At 41.0% G+C, this 15945-nt stretch overlaps 2 protein-coding genes across 3 annotated transcripts in view; one reads left to right on the top strand and one right to left on the bottom strand.

The window, feature by feature from the left end:
- Window positions 1–15945, top strand: part of mtss1 (MTSS I-BAR domain containing 1) — a 71708-nt gene that overhangs the window by 46044 nt on the left and 9719 nt on the right. For both annotated transcript variants that reach the window (XM_074647761.1, XM_074647770.1), the window contains exons 7-11: window positions 8819–8976; window positions 9126–9233; window positions 10427–10521; window positions 11406–11484; window positions 14710–14841. In XM_074647761.1, coding sequence (XP_074503862.1) covers window positions 8819–8976; window positions 9126–9233; window positions 10427–10521; window positions 11406–11484; window positions 14710–14841 — 572 coding nt within the window. The remainder of the gene's footprint in view (window positions 1–8818; window positions 8977–9125; window positions 9234–10426; window positions 10522–11405; window positions 11485–14709; window positions 14842–15945) is intronic.
- Window positions 14696–15945, bottom strand: part of tomm34 (translocase of outer mitochondrial membrane 34) — a 28014-nt gene continuing 26764 nt past the window's right edge. Inside the window, exon 10 of the mRNA XM_074647812.1 lies at window positions 14696–14833. The gene's annotated coding sequence lies outside the window, so the exon portion shown is untranslated. The remainder of the gene's footprint in view (window positions 14834–15945) is intronic.

The raw sequence follows: 15945 nt of genomic DNA, 5'->3' as shown, positions 1-15945 counted from the left end.
CTCTTTGTAGGCGGATGTTTTACTGGCGTCTGGCAGTCACCTTTCAGTCCAAAATGGCGGAAGCGTAGCTTTGCTACAGGGAGCTGATGTTTCAATGGAACGAACAATTGGCTTTCATTTCTTATCAATATACGTTCTTTGTGTCCCTTCTGGGCTACTGTAGAAACATGAAGAGGACCCGCTCCCTATGTAGATATGAAGGGTTTATTCCAAGCTAACGAAAACACAACCGTTCTTAGTTTAAGGTGATTATACACTAATGAAAACAAAGTTATGAATATTATATTACATGTCTGATAATAGATCCCCCGAAATGTGACACACTGGTGCTTTAAATTATTTTCTATTTGTCTCAAATCTCGTTTCTCAGTTCCCTTCAGTTCATTCTCCTTTTGTTGGACTGTTGTAAAAACGCCGTCTAACGGAGTAGTTTGAATGAAAAGAAAAACTTCATAACAGTAAACATCTGTTCCATCACTAATCCAGATGTGTGTGTGCGTGTGTGTGTGTGTGTGTTAGTGTGTGTGCTCTGTCATTATGTGGTGTGTAACCACTTCAGACTGGGAATCTCCAACTGCTTAGAGAGATGATGATGATGATGATGATGATGATGATGATGATGATGATGGGAGGAGAGTCGAGGGAATAGAAAGACAGACATGAAGAAGCTGTCGGTTTTCCCTTCATACTCACCAACCCTCCCGATTTTCCCAGGTTCCCGATTTTTTCCTCGCCCTCTCCCGCTTTCCTCCCGGTGTCACAGTTCTCCCGTATTTCTCCTGATTTATGACAAATGTTCACATCTTTTTTTTCCCTTTTCGTTATCTCAACCTACAGCGTGTATAAGCTCTACTGTTTCCACCCGGACGGCAATACAGCTACACCTAATTCTGTTTACTGGCAGAAGAGAGCTGCTCGAGCTGCACATCACAGCGTGCAGCGCCCGTAGTCAGGCTTTGCTCGACTTAGCCATTGTGGCATCGAACGAGCCGTTGGAAATGACAGGTTTCAGAGCGCAGTGGTGGCACTGTGATAGGACCTTCAGTGAGTGAGAGACAGAGAGAGAAATGGAGAGAACTAAGAGAAAGAAATACTCAAGCAGGAGAATAAAATGAATAAAAACGGATGAATATTAGTTTGTGCCAGAGATTCAAACAAGTTCACTCCAGAGGGGCGAGTTATTCAGTTTTCTTTCCTGGGAGTTGAAAGTAAAATTTAAAGTATTGAAGATAAAAAATGCTGTTGCAGTGTAGTTATTATTTTGTTATTTTCATTATTTTAAAGTCACCAGAATAGAGGAAACAAAGTCTCTGAAACTCAAATGTTTCTTTCATTTTGAAACACCCCCTACTTTTGAAATCCCAAGGTTGGTGATCCCGTTCTTCTTCACACAAACACTCTACTGTAGGGCTGTGAGAGGAAACATTTGATTTGATCAAGTGAATTTGAACGCAACTCTTGTACCCTTAACGTACGTTAACACCGCCCCGTAGTCGCTGAGATGAAGGAGTGAGAACGCTTACGCTGCCCCACTTCTCAACAGTGAGTGTCTCATTTTTGTACCAACGAAAGTTAAAAGCTGCAGTCAGGATGGATGATGTAATTATCTCTTTCTCTAGTGGTTGCATTAAAGAACGGGGGGATGATGGAGTGCACAATGAGGAGGAGGAAAGAGATGATGTCATGTGAAGAGGAGAACGAGACGGATGGAAAGTGGTTGAGGATGTTGAAGGAGAAGAAGAAGGAGTGATGGAAGTAGGGGTAGAAAAAGGAGAAACAGGAGAGAAGTTAAAGGACAAAGATGTTGAGGGAGAAAGAGTTTGGAAGAGATAGAAAAGTCAATGGAAGACAAGAAGAGCGAGAAAGAGGAGAAGGTTGGTGTAGGAGAAGATTAAGAGGAGGAGATGAGTTGAATGTGAGGAGTGAGGGAATAAAGGACAGAAGCAAAGGACAGATCTAAGTTAAAGGAGGAGAGAAGGAGCTGCTTCATGTCTCATGCTCCACAGAAACACCTGAACTACACTACCATGACCACCTGTCTGATATTGATGATGTCATCAGTGTGTGACGCAGATGGTCTAGACCCTTGGATGAATAAGCTTCAGGAAGCAGAAGTGATCTGCTGACAGTTAGTCATCATGAATAAAAACATGTTGTCAGCAGAAAGCACATTAAATATCACTGTAGCAGCAGTTATGTGTCATTAGACCGTTTACAAACTGCCATAAAACGACCAACAGACTATCTAGGAATAAGATACGTACAGACTTATTTTATACCATGGTCTGGGTGAATACTCTATTCTGATTGGCTGCAGGGTGTTCCAGTATTTCCAGTTAAACTGCCTGTTCACTGTCAGCGCGCTACACACATTGACCGTCATCTTTTCTTGTAAAATGTCCGGTGTAATCCGTAACACCGGTGTTGTCATAAGTTTATTAACCGGTGGGAAAATGTCCTCACCGTCACCTCCCTAATGGTTTCACTGACCCTCTAAACGGAAGCCGAATTTTGAGCTGCACGACTCTTCGGGCGTTGTTTTGCCGCGCAGCATACATGGGGCACCGAGGACCGATTAACCTCCAACCAGCCTTTTTCTGCTTTTCTTACAGTAATCAGAGCTGAGCTATCAAGATAACGATATACAACAGATATAGCTCGTATATGTAGCTAGCTTACCTCCAATTCTCTCTGCAAAATGGACAAGCCATACTGTCCACGTCTTCCTCGCCACAGCGAGTCCATATAACGTTACGCCGCTGCCTCTTTTTTAGACGTTTCAGCAGACAGGATGGAAAACAAACTTTACCGGCCTCGGAGCTTTCAAACCAATCTTTATTGACAACGGACAACAGTCAGAATGGCCCGCAGCAGCCGACGGGATTGTACAGTGTGATGACTCAGGTCGTGGCTGACGATCAGACTGTACAGTGTGATCACTCAGGTCGTGGCTGACGATCAGACTGTACAGTGTGATCACTCAGGTCGTGGCTGACGATCAGACCGTACAGTGTGATCACTCAGGTCGTGGCTGACGATCAGACCGTACAGTGTGATCACTCAGGTCGTGGCTGACGATCAGACCGTACAGTGTGATCACTCAGGTCGTGGCTGACGATCAGACTGTACAGTGTGATCACTCAGGTCGTGGCTGACGATCAGACCGTACAGTGTGATCACTCAGGTCGTGGCTGACGATCAGACCGTACAGTGTGATCACTCAGGTCGTGGCTGACGATCAGACTGTACAGTGTGATCACTCAGGTCGTGGCTGACGATCGAACCGTACAGTGTGGTCACTACAGTCGTGGTTGATGATCCGACCGTACAGTTTGAGCACATAAATCTTGAGCTTTGGCATTACAACGCAAACGATCAACTCGTACAGTAGGAGTAGGAAGTACACAACAACATTTCTAAAATCGTACAGTGTCTGCCCAGCTTAAGCGATCGTCTCACATCCTATTTGATCTTCTTCTGGCTGCGGCCGACAGTAACGTTACACACGGCTTCTCACTTGTTCATGAAACTCCTGATAGTGATTTTGGGACAATGACATATCTCATAGCTAAGTAGTCTTGTTGTTAAACATACTGTCAAATTATATTTACCGTTTGTTATTTACATTGAATCTTGCTATCATAACGTTAGCGTTCTGGCTCGTAGCTGAGCGGACTACAAATATCTCTCGTTGCCAAGTCGTATCTAAGGTCCGTCCTATTTCCTGGAGCAGTGAACAACGTTTTAATTGCATAATAACCTTGTGGGATGATGATTGTTCCAGGTATTAGCAAACCCTCAGGTGTAACCATGGAAACAGAGTTATGGCTTGTGAAAAACCTTTGGTTCAAAAATTAATTCATCTTCTTAAATTGTATTACTTTGGCAAGTGACCATGATGTAAGCGGGATAATGCCCCTTGAGGTGTCCATTAATTCCTGATAATGGACACCTCGTCTCCTTACATATTTTAGCACTTATGGTAGAATTTCAGGAAGGTTTACCGTGATACACCGTTCATCATGATATTTTGGCCACAATAATCGCAGCGTGAGAATTTTAATTGCCTCGATTTTAATATCATATTTTTTATTTGAAGCTGCAAAAAGCCACTTTTTTGGACAAAATTCACAATTTTGAATATGGTCAAAATCAACCAAACTTCCAAGAGGTTTATATTATCTCCCAGATGTGTTCAGTGTGAGAACAAATGACCTCTGAAACATGTTTTAAATCAAATTATGTTCAAAATGTGCAATTAGAATGAATTCAAAACGGTCTTAATATAAGGATAATTATTATTGGATTGGCTTTTAAGCACAACATTATTCTGGACCACATCTGGTAACTTAGTCTAGCCTCTGTAGTTGTGTATATAAACACAACACACGGTTGTGTTTGATGGTTCTATTCCCTGAGAAATCATCATCATCTAAAGTCAGAAACCCCCCCCATCCCCCCGTCAGTGTGTCTCTCAGCAGCTTGTTATCACTGCTGGTGATTCCTCGTTTAACCCAGCCGGAGGCTACCAGTACCTGTGAGTGGGAGGAATGCTAACAGACTGGTTTATGGCTAAAGAAAGTGCAGCTAATGAGGCTCTGAGGTATTGAAGGTTTTTAACTGTTTCACTCTTCATGCCTCGGGTCCATCTGCAGTCGCTCTGTGATGCTCATAAATGATTATTAATATCAATAAACATGTTCCTCTCCTGTCTGTCAGCATATACAGTATTTTGCATATTAAAACATCTTTATTTATAGTCATAAACATTCAACGTTTGGTGTTTTTCTTCTTATTAATAAATCCCATGAAAACACCTCACAAATATATGGATATAGTTTGATTTTTAAACTCTCAGTAATCTCCTAAAACAGCTGCTCACTGTAGTTTTTATCAAACAAACAGGAGGAAATAGCGACTTAATTGGGGACTATTTTCAGCGGCGGATTAATCCACATTTGGTGCTCTAGTGAGTTTAATTTAATGGAGCTCTATGGCTCAGAGGACGAAGAGATATCAGGCTGCGATACACACAATACTAGTTAGGTTTTGGCCTTTTCATGGGATGTTTTGAAATAGAGAGGTATGACAAATAGGGTAAAAAATAGATATGGAGAATTGTTGAATTTCACTGGTATTGGTATCAAATACTACATTTCTGGGAAGTGTAGTCCAGAGCCACAGCGATGTGAAAAGATTCCTCTCATGATATCTTACCGGGTTTCATATGTCGGACTTAAATAAAATGATATCAGGATTAAGTTACTTAGACGTGGGCCAACATGAGGCTGCTGTAATATTTACTGCCAAGTCAGAAAAATACTGATGGATGTTTTAATCACCACATTTCTCAGAGTGATAATTAGAGGACCTCCTAACCTGTTTGGAGACAAACATGAGGTGTTATTACAGCTCATTTCCCAGCTGGTGGGAGTCGGCTTGGTCTGAACTGTGTTTCACCTTTTTAACGCAGCGAAATGAGTCGACTGTGTGCAGACCGGAGCGTCTGAGTTCAGCGCTTTGTGTTTTTGTGGGTGGCGAGCCAGAGCCTTGTAGAAACACAGCGTGACAACACGCCGCCTGTCTGTGTGTTTCCACAGAGGCCAGACGTCAGGCAGACCAACAGTACGCCGACACTGAGCTTCTGTTAGCGGCTCTGTCCTCACACACCTGAGTGAACGGGTCGTGTTTACGTTGAGCTTTATGACACAAAGTCTGCAGTGTGTGTGTGTGTGTGTTTGGAAACTGCTTCTCACTGTTTTCCACGGGATTTACTGTCTCTGTTTTTCTGCCTCTTTCTCTCTCTTGAAGTTAGAAAGAGGTTTTGTTTTTACCGTGTTTGCTTGAAAAATATCTCAAAATATTGAGAGATCAGTCAGTTCCTGGGATTTTCCCAGAGGTCTGGGGTTTCAGAAACAAGAGTGGTTATAACTAGGGCTGTCGATTACAAATCTCAAATTAATCATACATTTTTTATCTGTTCAAAATGTACCTTAAAGGGAGATTTGTCATGTATTTGATCCTCTCATCAACATGGGAGTGAACAAATATGCTGCTTTATGCAAATGTATGTATATATTTATTATTGTAAATCAATTAACAACACAAAACAATGACAGATATTGTCCAGAAACCCTCACAGGTACTGCATTTAGCATAAAACAATATGCTCAAATCATAACATGTCAAACTGCAGCCCAACAGACAACAACAGCTGTCAGTGTGTCAGTGTGCTGACTTGACTATGACTTGCCCCAAACTGCATGTGATCATCATAAAGTGGGGATGTCTGTAAAGGGGAGACTCGTGGGTACCCATAGAACCTATTTACATTCACACATCTGGAGGTCAGAGGTCAAGGGACCCCTTTGAAAATGACCATGCCAGTTTTTCCTCGCCAAAATTTTGCGCAAGTTTGGAGCGTTATTTAACCTCCTTCACGACAAGCTAGTATGACATGGCTGGTACCGATGGATTCATTAGGTTTTTTAGTTTCACATGATACCAGTATCTTCACTCTAGTTTTAAAACTGAGCCGCTATAACCTAAAAATCACAAGTTGCGTTAAAGAAATTAGTGGCGTCCAAACTTTGGACGCGTCTTAGTTATAACTTTTTAACCAAAAACAATCACACTGTATTCATATTACTGATGCATTAACATGTGAGCAGCATTTTAATGTTTTTGCGGTTTTGTTTTTACAATATACTTTACATTACCACTCAGTTCAATGCGATGTATATATGGAAATATTTATTTTTTCTCTATAATTTCACTTGAAACTGTTACGTTCCTTTTGCACTAAAGTTCTTAATTTAAATGAGAAAATCCTCCCTACTTCTCCGTTATCAAGGATTTATTTCACACAGGAGCATACGAAAGGCTTTACCATGTGGTTATCTCATATAGATCTATTTATTGACCTACGGAAAACATGCTATATCATGATATATATTGTTATCGAGGTATGAAATGACCTATGCTGTAATGATATGTGTGCCATATTGCTAGTTGTAGCTGATTTTAATTCACATACAGTATATACACATTTGGGTAGTTTATTCTTTAACGATGCAACACATTTTGTAAAGGGATTTTATATGTAATATGTGAAATGTAACAATATTTCCTTTTGAGATGTAGTAAAGTATAAAGTACAAGTACGCAATTAAATTGGTAAACAAAACCCTTAGTAAAACCCTTAGTAAAGTTAAACTGCAGCTCTGTGAGTGCGTGTTAACGGAGCCGTTTCTGGACTTATTTATACATTCAGTGGTTCAGTGTTTCCACAGCTGGGTGGTCTGCAGGTCTGAGCTCAGTCTGTCTTCTGTACCTGCAGGTCTGGACCCACCGGGCTCAGAGCGGATCAACGCTCTACCACACAGTTACAGTTCAGCTACTGTCTGTGTCTCTCCGTGAGATTCAAAAACATGATTCCTGATTAATTAAGAGTCAGAAATCCTTAAAACGTAGAATTAATGTCTTTACGACTAAATGGTCTGATTTTAAATTTAAAGCCCCCCTCCTCTCAGTTTTCACTCAGTTTTGCTTGTTGTTACCAAACAACGTCTATTGATAAGAAGTGAAAGCAAATTGTCCGTTCCATTACAACATCAGCGCCCGGCAGCAGAGCTACGCTTCCGCCATTTTGAACTGAAAGCGACTGGAATCGAATGGAAGTTAGAAAAATCCAGCGCACAGATTTTGAGAACAATCTCAAACTTTCTCGTGTCAAGGATCTGAAATGGAGTCCAATAGACCACAGACCATGGATGTAGAACAGGGTCCAATAGACCACAGACCATGGATGTAGAAGAGGGTCCAATAGACCACAGACCATGGATGTAGAAGAGGGTCCAACAGACCACAGACCATGGATGTAGAAGAGGGTCCAATAGACCACAGACCATGGATGTAGAAGAGGGTCCAACAGACCATGGATGTAGAAGAGGGTCCAATAGACCACAGACCATGGAAGTAGAAGAGGGTCCAATAGACCACAGACCATGGATGTAGAAGAGGGTCCAATAGACCACAGACCGTGGATGTAGAAGAGGTTGTGTTCTGTGCTTTTGCCCTGCGTGTTAGTAAATAACCTACAACTCCATTAAATCCTGTTGATGTCATGCTACTAGCTCTACTAGCTACTGGCCGATAGCCGGTTGTTTGGGAACAGAGACGTTAACACATCCACCACGGTACAGGCTGACAGCATACAGCCCATGGGTGTATTAGAAGATAATAAAAGTGATGAATTACAGCCAATATATCCATTATTACAGCGATACAGCTAGCAGGAAGCTGTCATATGAGCGTGCAGGGCGGTGCGGTCCCGTGAGTCTGATGACCGTTCATTATGGCGAGGAAAATAACTCTGGATTCAGCTGTTAGTTCATTTTACTACTTTTAGGACATCATGATTTAAATGAGGGATATTCTAGTGTTCCTGCTGGGAAGTTGATTTATATCCTCTGATTTACAGAAGTCTCTTTATACATCCATGGACACAGACTCATTGGTGTTTTCTGTCCAAAATGGGTGATATAAATGAGCTATCACTATGAAATATCACTAAATCAATAGATCAGGTGGTTTCATATTTTAGTTATGCAGCTCTTTTCTAATAATCAAACATTTAAACAGAAAACAGGAGCTCAGACTCAAACAGCATGTGTGTCTAAGTAACGCAGTGCTGACCCCTGCTGGTAGGGTCTCAGTACCACAGTCTGAGTGTTGCTGATGATACTGGTCACACTGGGTTCCTACCTGGATCTTCATCTGTTCCTCCTGTGTGTGTGTGTGTTGTGTGTTTCCGTAGGGAAGGGCGAGGCGCGGGGACAGCTGGATAGCGCGCTGCAGGACGTCAACGTGCGTTACGCCGTCCTGGAGGAGACGGAGAAGCGAGCCGTGTGCAGAGCGCTGATAGAAGAAAGAGCACGCTACTGCAGCTTCGTCAGCATGCTGAAACCCGTCCTGGTCAGTGTGTGTGTGTGTGTGTGTATGTGTATGTATGTATGTGTGTGCGTGTGTGTGCGTGCGTGCGCATGTGTGTGTGTGCGTGCGTGCGTGCGTGCAGGGCTGTGGCAGCCGTTATATAACAATAACAACCATGAATGTGTGTGTAGGACCACGAGATCAACATGCTGGGTGAAGTGACCCACCTGCAGACCATCCTAGAGGATTTGACCAACCTGACAGCTGAGCCCAATAAACTCCCAGCAGCCAGCGAGCAGGTACCCTCCTCTTCCTCTGACACGTCCTCTAGCGCCACCTTCAGGACAAATCTTACATGTTGAGCTCTTGATCCCACAAACTAGTATGAAAACCACATCACTGAGCCTCACTGTTGTTCCTTCATCACTGTGAACACACACACTGTAGTTTATTTAGACTCAATCCCACACACACACCGTCCTGCTGACACCGATACTAGGGCTGCACAATTAATGGAATATGAATCGCGATCAGGATTTTGCCTTCCCGCAATTAAATGAACATGATCGACTGCGATATTGACATTTTAACAGAGGAAAAGAGTATACTGTATATTACTTAAATGCACTGAATTCAGGTGAAGAAGAAGCTTATTTTAAGACTTATTTCGATGCAAAAGTTTGTTAATTAGCGGAAATGTAGCATAACGTGAAAGTGAAAGCAGCTCTGTTGATTTCATTTTGGGTAAAAAAAGTTTTGTACTATTATATTTTTGCTTCCAGGAGATGCTCTGTGAATAAAGGACCAGACTTATTTTGATGCAAAGATTTCCACATTTGTACATTAGCAGGAATGTAGCACGACATGGCAGCGCTCTGTTTATTCAAATGAGAAAGTGCAACAAAAATATATGTTGTCCCTAAAATCAATGAATAATCGTGATCTCAATATTGAAATATAATAATTGAGATTATCATTTCGGCCATAATCGTGCAGCCCTATTTGATACTCACTAGAGCACCGCGTGTGGATTCATCCGCCGCTGAAAATAGACCCCAAAAAAAGTCACTATTTCCTCCTGTTTGTTTGATAGAAACTGAAGTGAGCAGCTGTTTGAGGAAATTACTGATGAAACTACATATTTGTGGTACCAGTGGGTTTGAGAAGTGAAGTCAGAAAGAATTGAGGGGCAGAATAAAGGGCATATTTTTTTCAATATATCAATATATTTTATCAAACTGTTGTTTTTGTCATGAGTACTTTAACCGTACCTCCCGAGGATGTCTGAGTTTGGTTCGTTTCAGAGGGTCTGAGTTCTTTTGGAGTGTTCACATTATACGCAAAAAAATGCTGACTAATCACTCTGAGTTTGTTTAGAGGGCTGAAAGAAACCAAGTGGGAAAACATCCTGAGTTTTACAGGGCCGAGGACAGCCCTACAGTACTTAACACATGGATTCATATTGTTTGTGTGTTTTATGTTTGTTTCTCAGGTGATTTTGGACCTGAAAGGTTCTGATTTCAACTACAGCTATCAGACACCTCCAGCTTCTCCGAGTAACCTGTCCAGGAAGAGCAGCATCAGCAGGTAACTCCCACACTAACACCAAAGCTGGTTCACTGTCTACTTCTACTAACATTTATAATAGTCGTAATAACTAATAATATGTTGTACAGTTGCTTTTGTTGAGTCATCATGTAAGTAGTACATGTAGTTTGCTTTCTTGTTTCCTTTTCAACATAACTGCACCGAAGAAAGTTGTGTTTTGGTGTTGCTACCAAATCTCATAACTCGTTAAACACCTTAAACTTAGAAATTCAGAATATTTCTGGTCATTTTTGTGCATAAAATTGACTAAAAATAAATAGTTTGATTTTGACATTCCAATGTAACGTCCTCCAGTCCTCGTGGGCGATAAATAACGCTCTGAAGTTACACTAAATTTTGGCGAAGAAAACCTGGCATGGCCATATACAAAGGGGTCCCTTGACCTCTGACCTCCAGATATGTGAATGAAAATGGGTTCTATGGGTACCCACGAGTCTCCCCTTTACAGACATGCCCACTTTATGATAATCACATGCAGTTTTGTAATGCAGTATAAACGTGTTATTGTCTCCTATTCTAAAATGGTATGTTTGAATATTTCTGCATACTGGGGTCCCTAAACAGTCTTGAATTACATAAATTGGGTATCACTGTAAAGCTGAGTCTCTTGTGGATCCAATGAGCCCAACTGTATTCATGTGTGATGATGTTAGTCCCCATAGGAGACATTTCATTGTAGTGAGACCATTTTTTTAAAACTTGGTGTCTTAATGTGGTATTTCGTCCCCCCCACCCTAAAGAAGATAAACATGGGTCTCTGAAAAAGAGGGGTGGAGTGGAAAAGGTTGATTTGTATTTGTGAAGCAGATCAGCTGTCTGTTGATGCCGTTAATCCTGAACCAGGTTTTTGTGTGTTTTCTCAGTAACTACCAGTCTGGATCAGTGAGACACGTTCCCTCCTTGGACTCCATCAGCTGTGCTGTCGATGGAGTACACATCCAGGTAACACACACACACATACACACACACTGTACACACATGTACTGTACATCAATGATACTCAGAGAATTATCTAATATCAGCCAAACTCAATAACGTTATACTTTTAAAATTTAAATTCCACAAAAAAGACAATTGGGTTTAAACTAGGGCTGTCAATCGATTTATATATTTAATCATGATTAATTGCACATTTTTTTATCTGTTCAAAATGTACCTTAGAGGGAGATTTGTCAAGTATTTAAAACTCTTATCAACATGGGAGTGGGCAAATATGCGGCTTTATGCAAATGTATGTATTTATTTATTATTGTAAATCAATTAACACAAAACAATGACAAATATTGTCCAGAAACCCTCACAGGTACTGCATTTAGCATAAAACAATATGCTCAAATCACAACATGGCAAACTGCAGCCCAACAGGCAACAACAGCTGTCAGCCCATTTTCATTCACACATCTGGAGGTCAGAGGTCAAGGGACCCCTTTGAAAATGGCCATGACAGTTTTTCCTCGCCAAAATTTAGCGCAAGTTTGGAGCTTTATTTATTCTCCTTCCTGAGAAGCTAGTATGGCAATTAATGACATGGATTCATTAGGTTTTCTAGTTTCATATGATCTATATGTATCTTCACTCAAGCTTTAAAAGTGATCCGATACAACCTAAAAATCACAAGTTGCGGTAATTCGTTAAATAAATTAGTGGCGTTAAAACTAATTTGCGTTAACGTGTTATTATCACGTTAACTCTGACAGCCCTAGTTTAAACATGTTTGATATCTTAAAGGTACATTTCTCTCACTAACCCTAACCCCAGCCTTCCCCCGCCGACAGCCTCCAATTTAAAATGACACTGTGAGCTTTGAGGATCTTCAAAATAAAAGCTTTTCAGCGTGACCACACATCGCTCTAACCCTCTCCTGTGTGTAGCGCTGCTCCTCCCCCTATCTGCTGATTGGCTGTGATGAAACCGGGCGCTCCCTCAGCGAAGGGAACTCCCCCTCTCGCCTCGGTCGCCAGGGCAGCCGTGGTCGCTACGGTTACGCTGCCGGCCATGGCCTCCACCCCGCGCTGAGTCGCCGTGTTAGCCGCAGGGATATGACCACCGTGAGAGAAAAACTCCAACTATTACATCCCCCCCCCCAACCCGAGTACCGTCCTGTGTTTTGACCGTTTGTCTTCCATCGGTTTAAATCTCCATCTCACGTTATCTCCCACTGTGTCGCCGTGTCATCCCTCCTGTTTTCCATCTTTGATTTCACCGTTTACGTCTCCGAGTTCATCCACTCCAAATGTCTCATTTATCTCTAATCCAGTTCTGGTTTCATCCCGTAAAGTCATTTTAAACGTAACTAATGATCCTATTCCATAAAACTACATTTGTGTGTGTTCACATGTACGGTGATTCATCTGTTTGCCTGACTGTATTTATGGTATATTTTCTGTTTTATCAGTGTCTCCTTTTATTATCTGTTTGGGTCTTTATGAATCTGTCTCTTCTGATACGTTGTGTTTGTCTCAGTAAAATGTTATAGATTCTTTATTTGTTGGAAATACTTACAGCTGCACAGTCTTCTATGTTTGTCCTGCAGTCTCCAAAAGATCATCAATGATTCATTAATAGTTGATTTTTCTGAAGGTGCAGCTCTCAAGTGATACCAACCACTTTCCACACTTAAATATAGATTTTAAAGCTCAGCTCTGATAATGATCATAGCCCGACCGATACTGGATTTTTTTAAGCTAATATTGATAGTCAATAGCATAAAAATCGAATAACGACTTACAGTACCGGCCATCATTTATTTCCTAACATTATCAAACAGTTTTGATGCAAACCCTGAAATGTTTTATTTCTTATATAAATTGACCAAGACATGTATTGACCGGGACATTTTAAAGTGTAAAAATAAACTTTTCCGTGCTCTCCGGTGGACAAATGATGCAGTGGAGACCCCATTTACACTCAGTCATTTCATATAGCGAGCGTTAACCACTGAATGATCTGTACGGGTGAGGTAGAAGTCCAAGTCCAAATCAAAAATAAATGAATAAATAAATAAATGACTCGATAAATAAATAAATACATCATTAAATTTAGCAAACATAATATTAAAAATATATGTAGCCATTAATTAAATTAAATAAATACAAAATAAATGCAAAAATAGATACATTTGAAAATTATTAATAAATAAATAAATAAATAAGAATTAAAACAGGAATATCAATTTATGTCATGTTTTATCAATTAATTAATGACTAATTTATTTGTAATATTATTTTTGTTACATTTAATGACATATCTATTTATTGAGCTATTTATTAATTTATTTTTGATTTCGGCAGGTTAGGTCCTCCATACATAAATACTGAACTGTATTTGTTGTAACTAAATTACAGAAGTTCTTATTCTTCTGGCATTTTGGGCAATTTGGCGAGTGTAAACTGGGCCTAAATGACCTCAAACATACACCAATAAGGATATATCTGTGACTAATATCGGCTGATATATCAGGATATTTATCACTAGAGTTATTTTCATTAGCAATTAATCAGCAGATTATTATTTTGGGTTAATCTATAAAATGTCAGAAAATAGTATTTAAAAAAAAAAAAAAAAAAAAAAAAGCCATCAACATCTCACACAGCCTGAGGTGACATCTTTAATTTGCTTATTCGGTCTAAAATCCAAAGATATTGAGTTTATGTTGTTATGTTTTATTGACATAAAAGCAGCAAATCCTCATTTGGGAAGCAGGAACCAGAGAATTGTTGTTATTTATTCTTCTTACTAAAGACGACGTTTAAACAGCCTGAAGGTGTCAGTCAGTCAGTCTGAACTCCGTCATGATGTAATGTGGTGTTAATATCGGTGTCCCGTCTGTGGTCCTGTGATTACAGCGTGTTGTCTTGTTGCTTGTTAACTGATGATGGAAATAAAACACGTTTGTGTTAATTGAAGAGTTTATTTCCAAAGTTCCACAAGGAAGATGTGAAATAAACTAAAGTTCATTACAGTATCTTTACAGTGATTAACTGAACGACAGAAAGTCTCTAAAAGTGACTCATTTAGTCCTTCAGTAGAACCCAGTAGAAACCAGTAGAACCAGTAATAATAGTAATAATGTGGCAACGTGACGGCTGCGTGGGATTATATTCTGTTTACTTTATATTGTTGTTTACACTGACAGCACTTTGACTCTGACTGGTTTGTTTCTGACAGGATGCAGTCGTCTCCACCAATCAGCTGGCTGCTGGGGGCGGCGGCGGGTCAGAGAACGGCCTGTTGGCCCCCCCACTCAACGCCTACTCCCACCACGGAGAGAGAGCTCGAGCCATGTCTGCATCTGGGAAGGTAAAAACACACAAACACACATATTAGAAACACCTTTTATTTATTTAAAAGTTTCACTGAAAACCTGAAGACTGAGTTCATATCAGCCACCAGCAGAGGACACGTCCTCTCACTTCATCTCCTTTTCCTTCTTCCCCTCTCCTCTCCTCTCCTCTCCTCTCTTCTCCTCTCCTCTCCTCTCCTCATTTCCCCTAGTCATCTCATTTTCCGTCTTCTCAACTCATCTCCTCTCTCCTCTACTTGTTCTTTCTCATCTCGTCTCCTTGTTTCCTCTCCCTTTTTCTTCTCCACTTCTCTCCTCGTTTTCTCTACTCCTATCTATGCCTTGTCTCGTCTCCTCTCCCGGTTTCCCCTCGTCATCTCCTTCTTTCCTTGTTTCCTCTACTTATCTTCTCTACTCATCTCCTTTCATCTCCACTCTTCTCTCGTTTCCTCTCCTCTTGCCTCCTCTCCTTTTCCTTCTTCTCCACTTCTCTCCTCGTTTTCTCTCCACTCCTATCTATGCCTTTTCTCCTCCTTGTTTCCCCTCGTCTATCCTCTCCTCTCCTCTCCTCGTTTCCTTTCCTTCATTACTCTACTTATCTTCTCTCCATGTTTCCGTTGAACTCCACTCGTCTGTCGTTTCATCTCCCTTTTTCCTCTCCATGTTTCCTTCCATCTCTTCTCTCCTCCTCTCCCCTCCTCGTTTCCTCATTTCCTCTTCTTCACTCCTCTCTTTATTTTCCCCCATGTTTCCTCCTGTCTCATCTCCTCATTGTTTCCCTTTTTCATCTCCTTGTTCCTTCTCCTCTCGTCTCCTCATTTCCTCTCCTCTTGCCTCCTCTCCTTGTTTCGTTTCCTTTCCTTGTTTCCTCCCGTCTCGTCTCATTTTGTTTCCCTTTTTCCTCTCCTTGTTTTCTCTGTTTCCTTTCGTCTCTTCTCTCTCCTTGTTTCCTCTTCTTTTCCTTCTTCTCCACTTCTCTCCTTGTTTTCTCTACCCTCCTATCTATGCCTTGTCTCATCACCTATCCTTCTTTCCTCTCCTCTCCTTGTTCTTTCTCCTCTCGTCTCCTTGTTTCCTCCCGTCTCCTCTTCTTCACTCTTCTACTTATCTTCTCCATGTTT

The sequence above is a fragment of the Sebastes fasciatus genome, chromosome 1 (assembly GCF_043250625.1).
Source record: "Sebastes fasciatus isolate fSebFas1 chromosome 1, fSebFas1.pri, whole genome shotgun sequence".
In the NCBI taxonomy this organism is placed as follows: domain Eukaryota; kingdom Metazoa; phylum Chordata; class Actinopteri; order Perciformes; family Sebastidae; genus Sebastes; species Sebastes fasciatus.
Note: the sequence above shows the minus strand (reverse complement) of the source record. Positions and strands in the feature narration are given on the sequence as shown.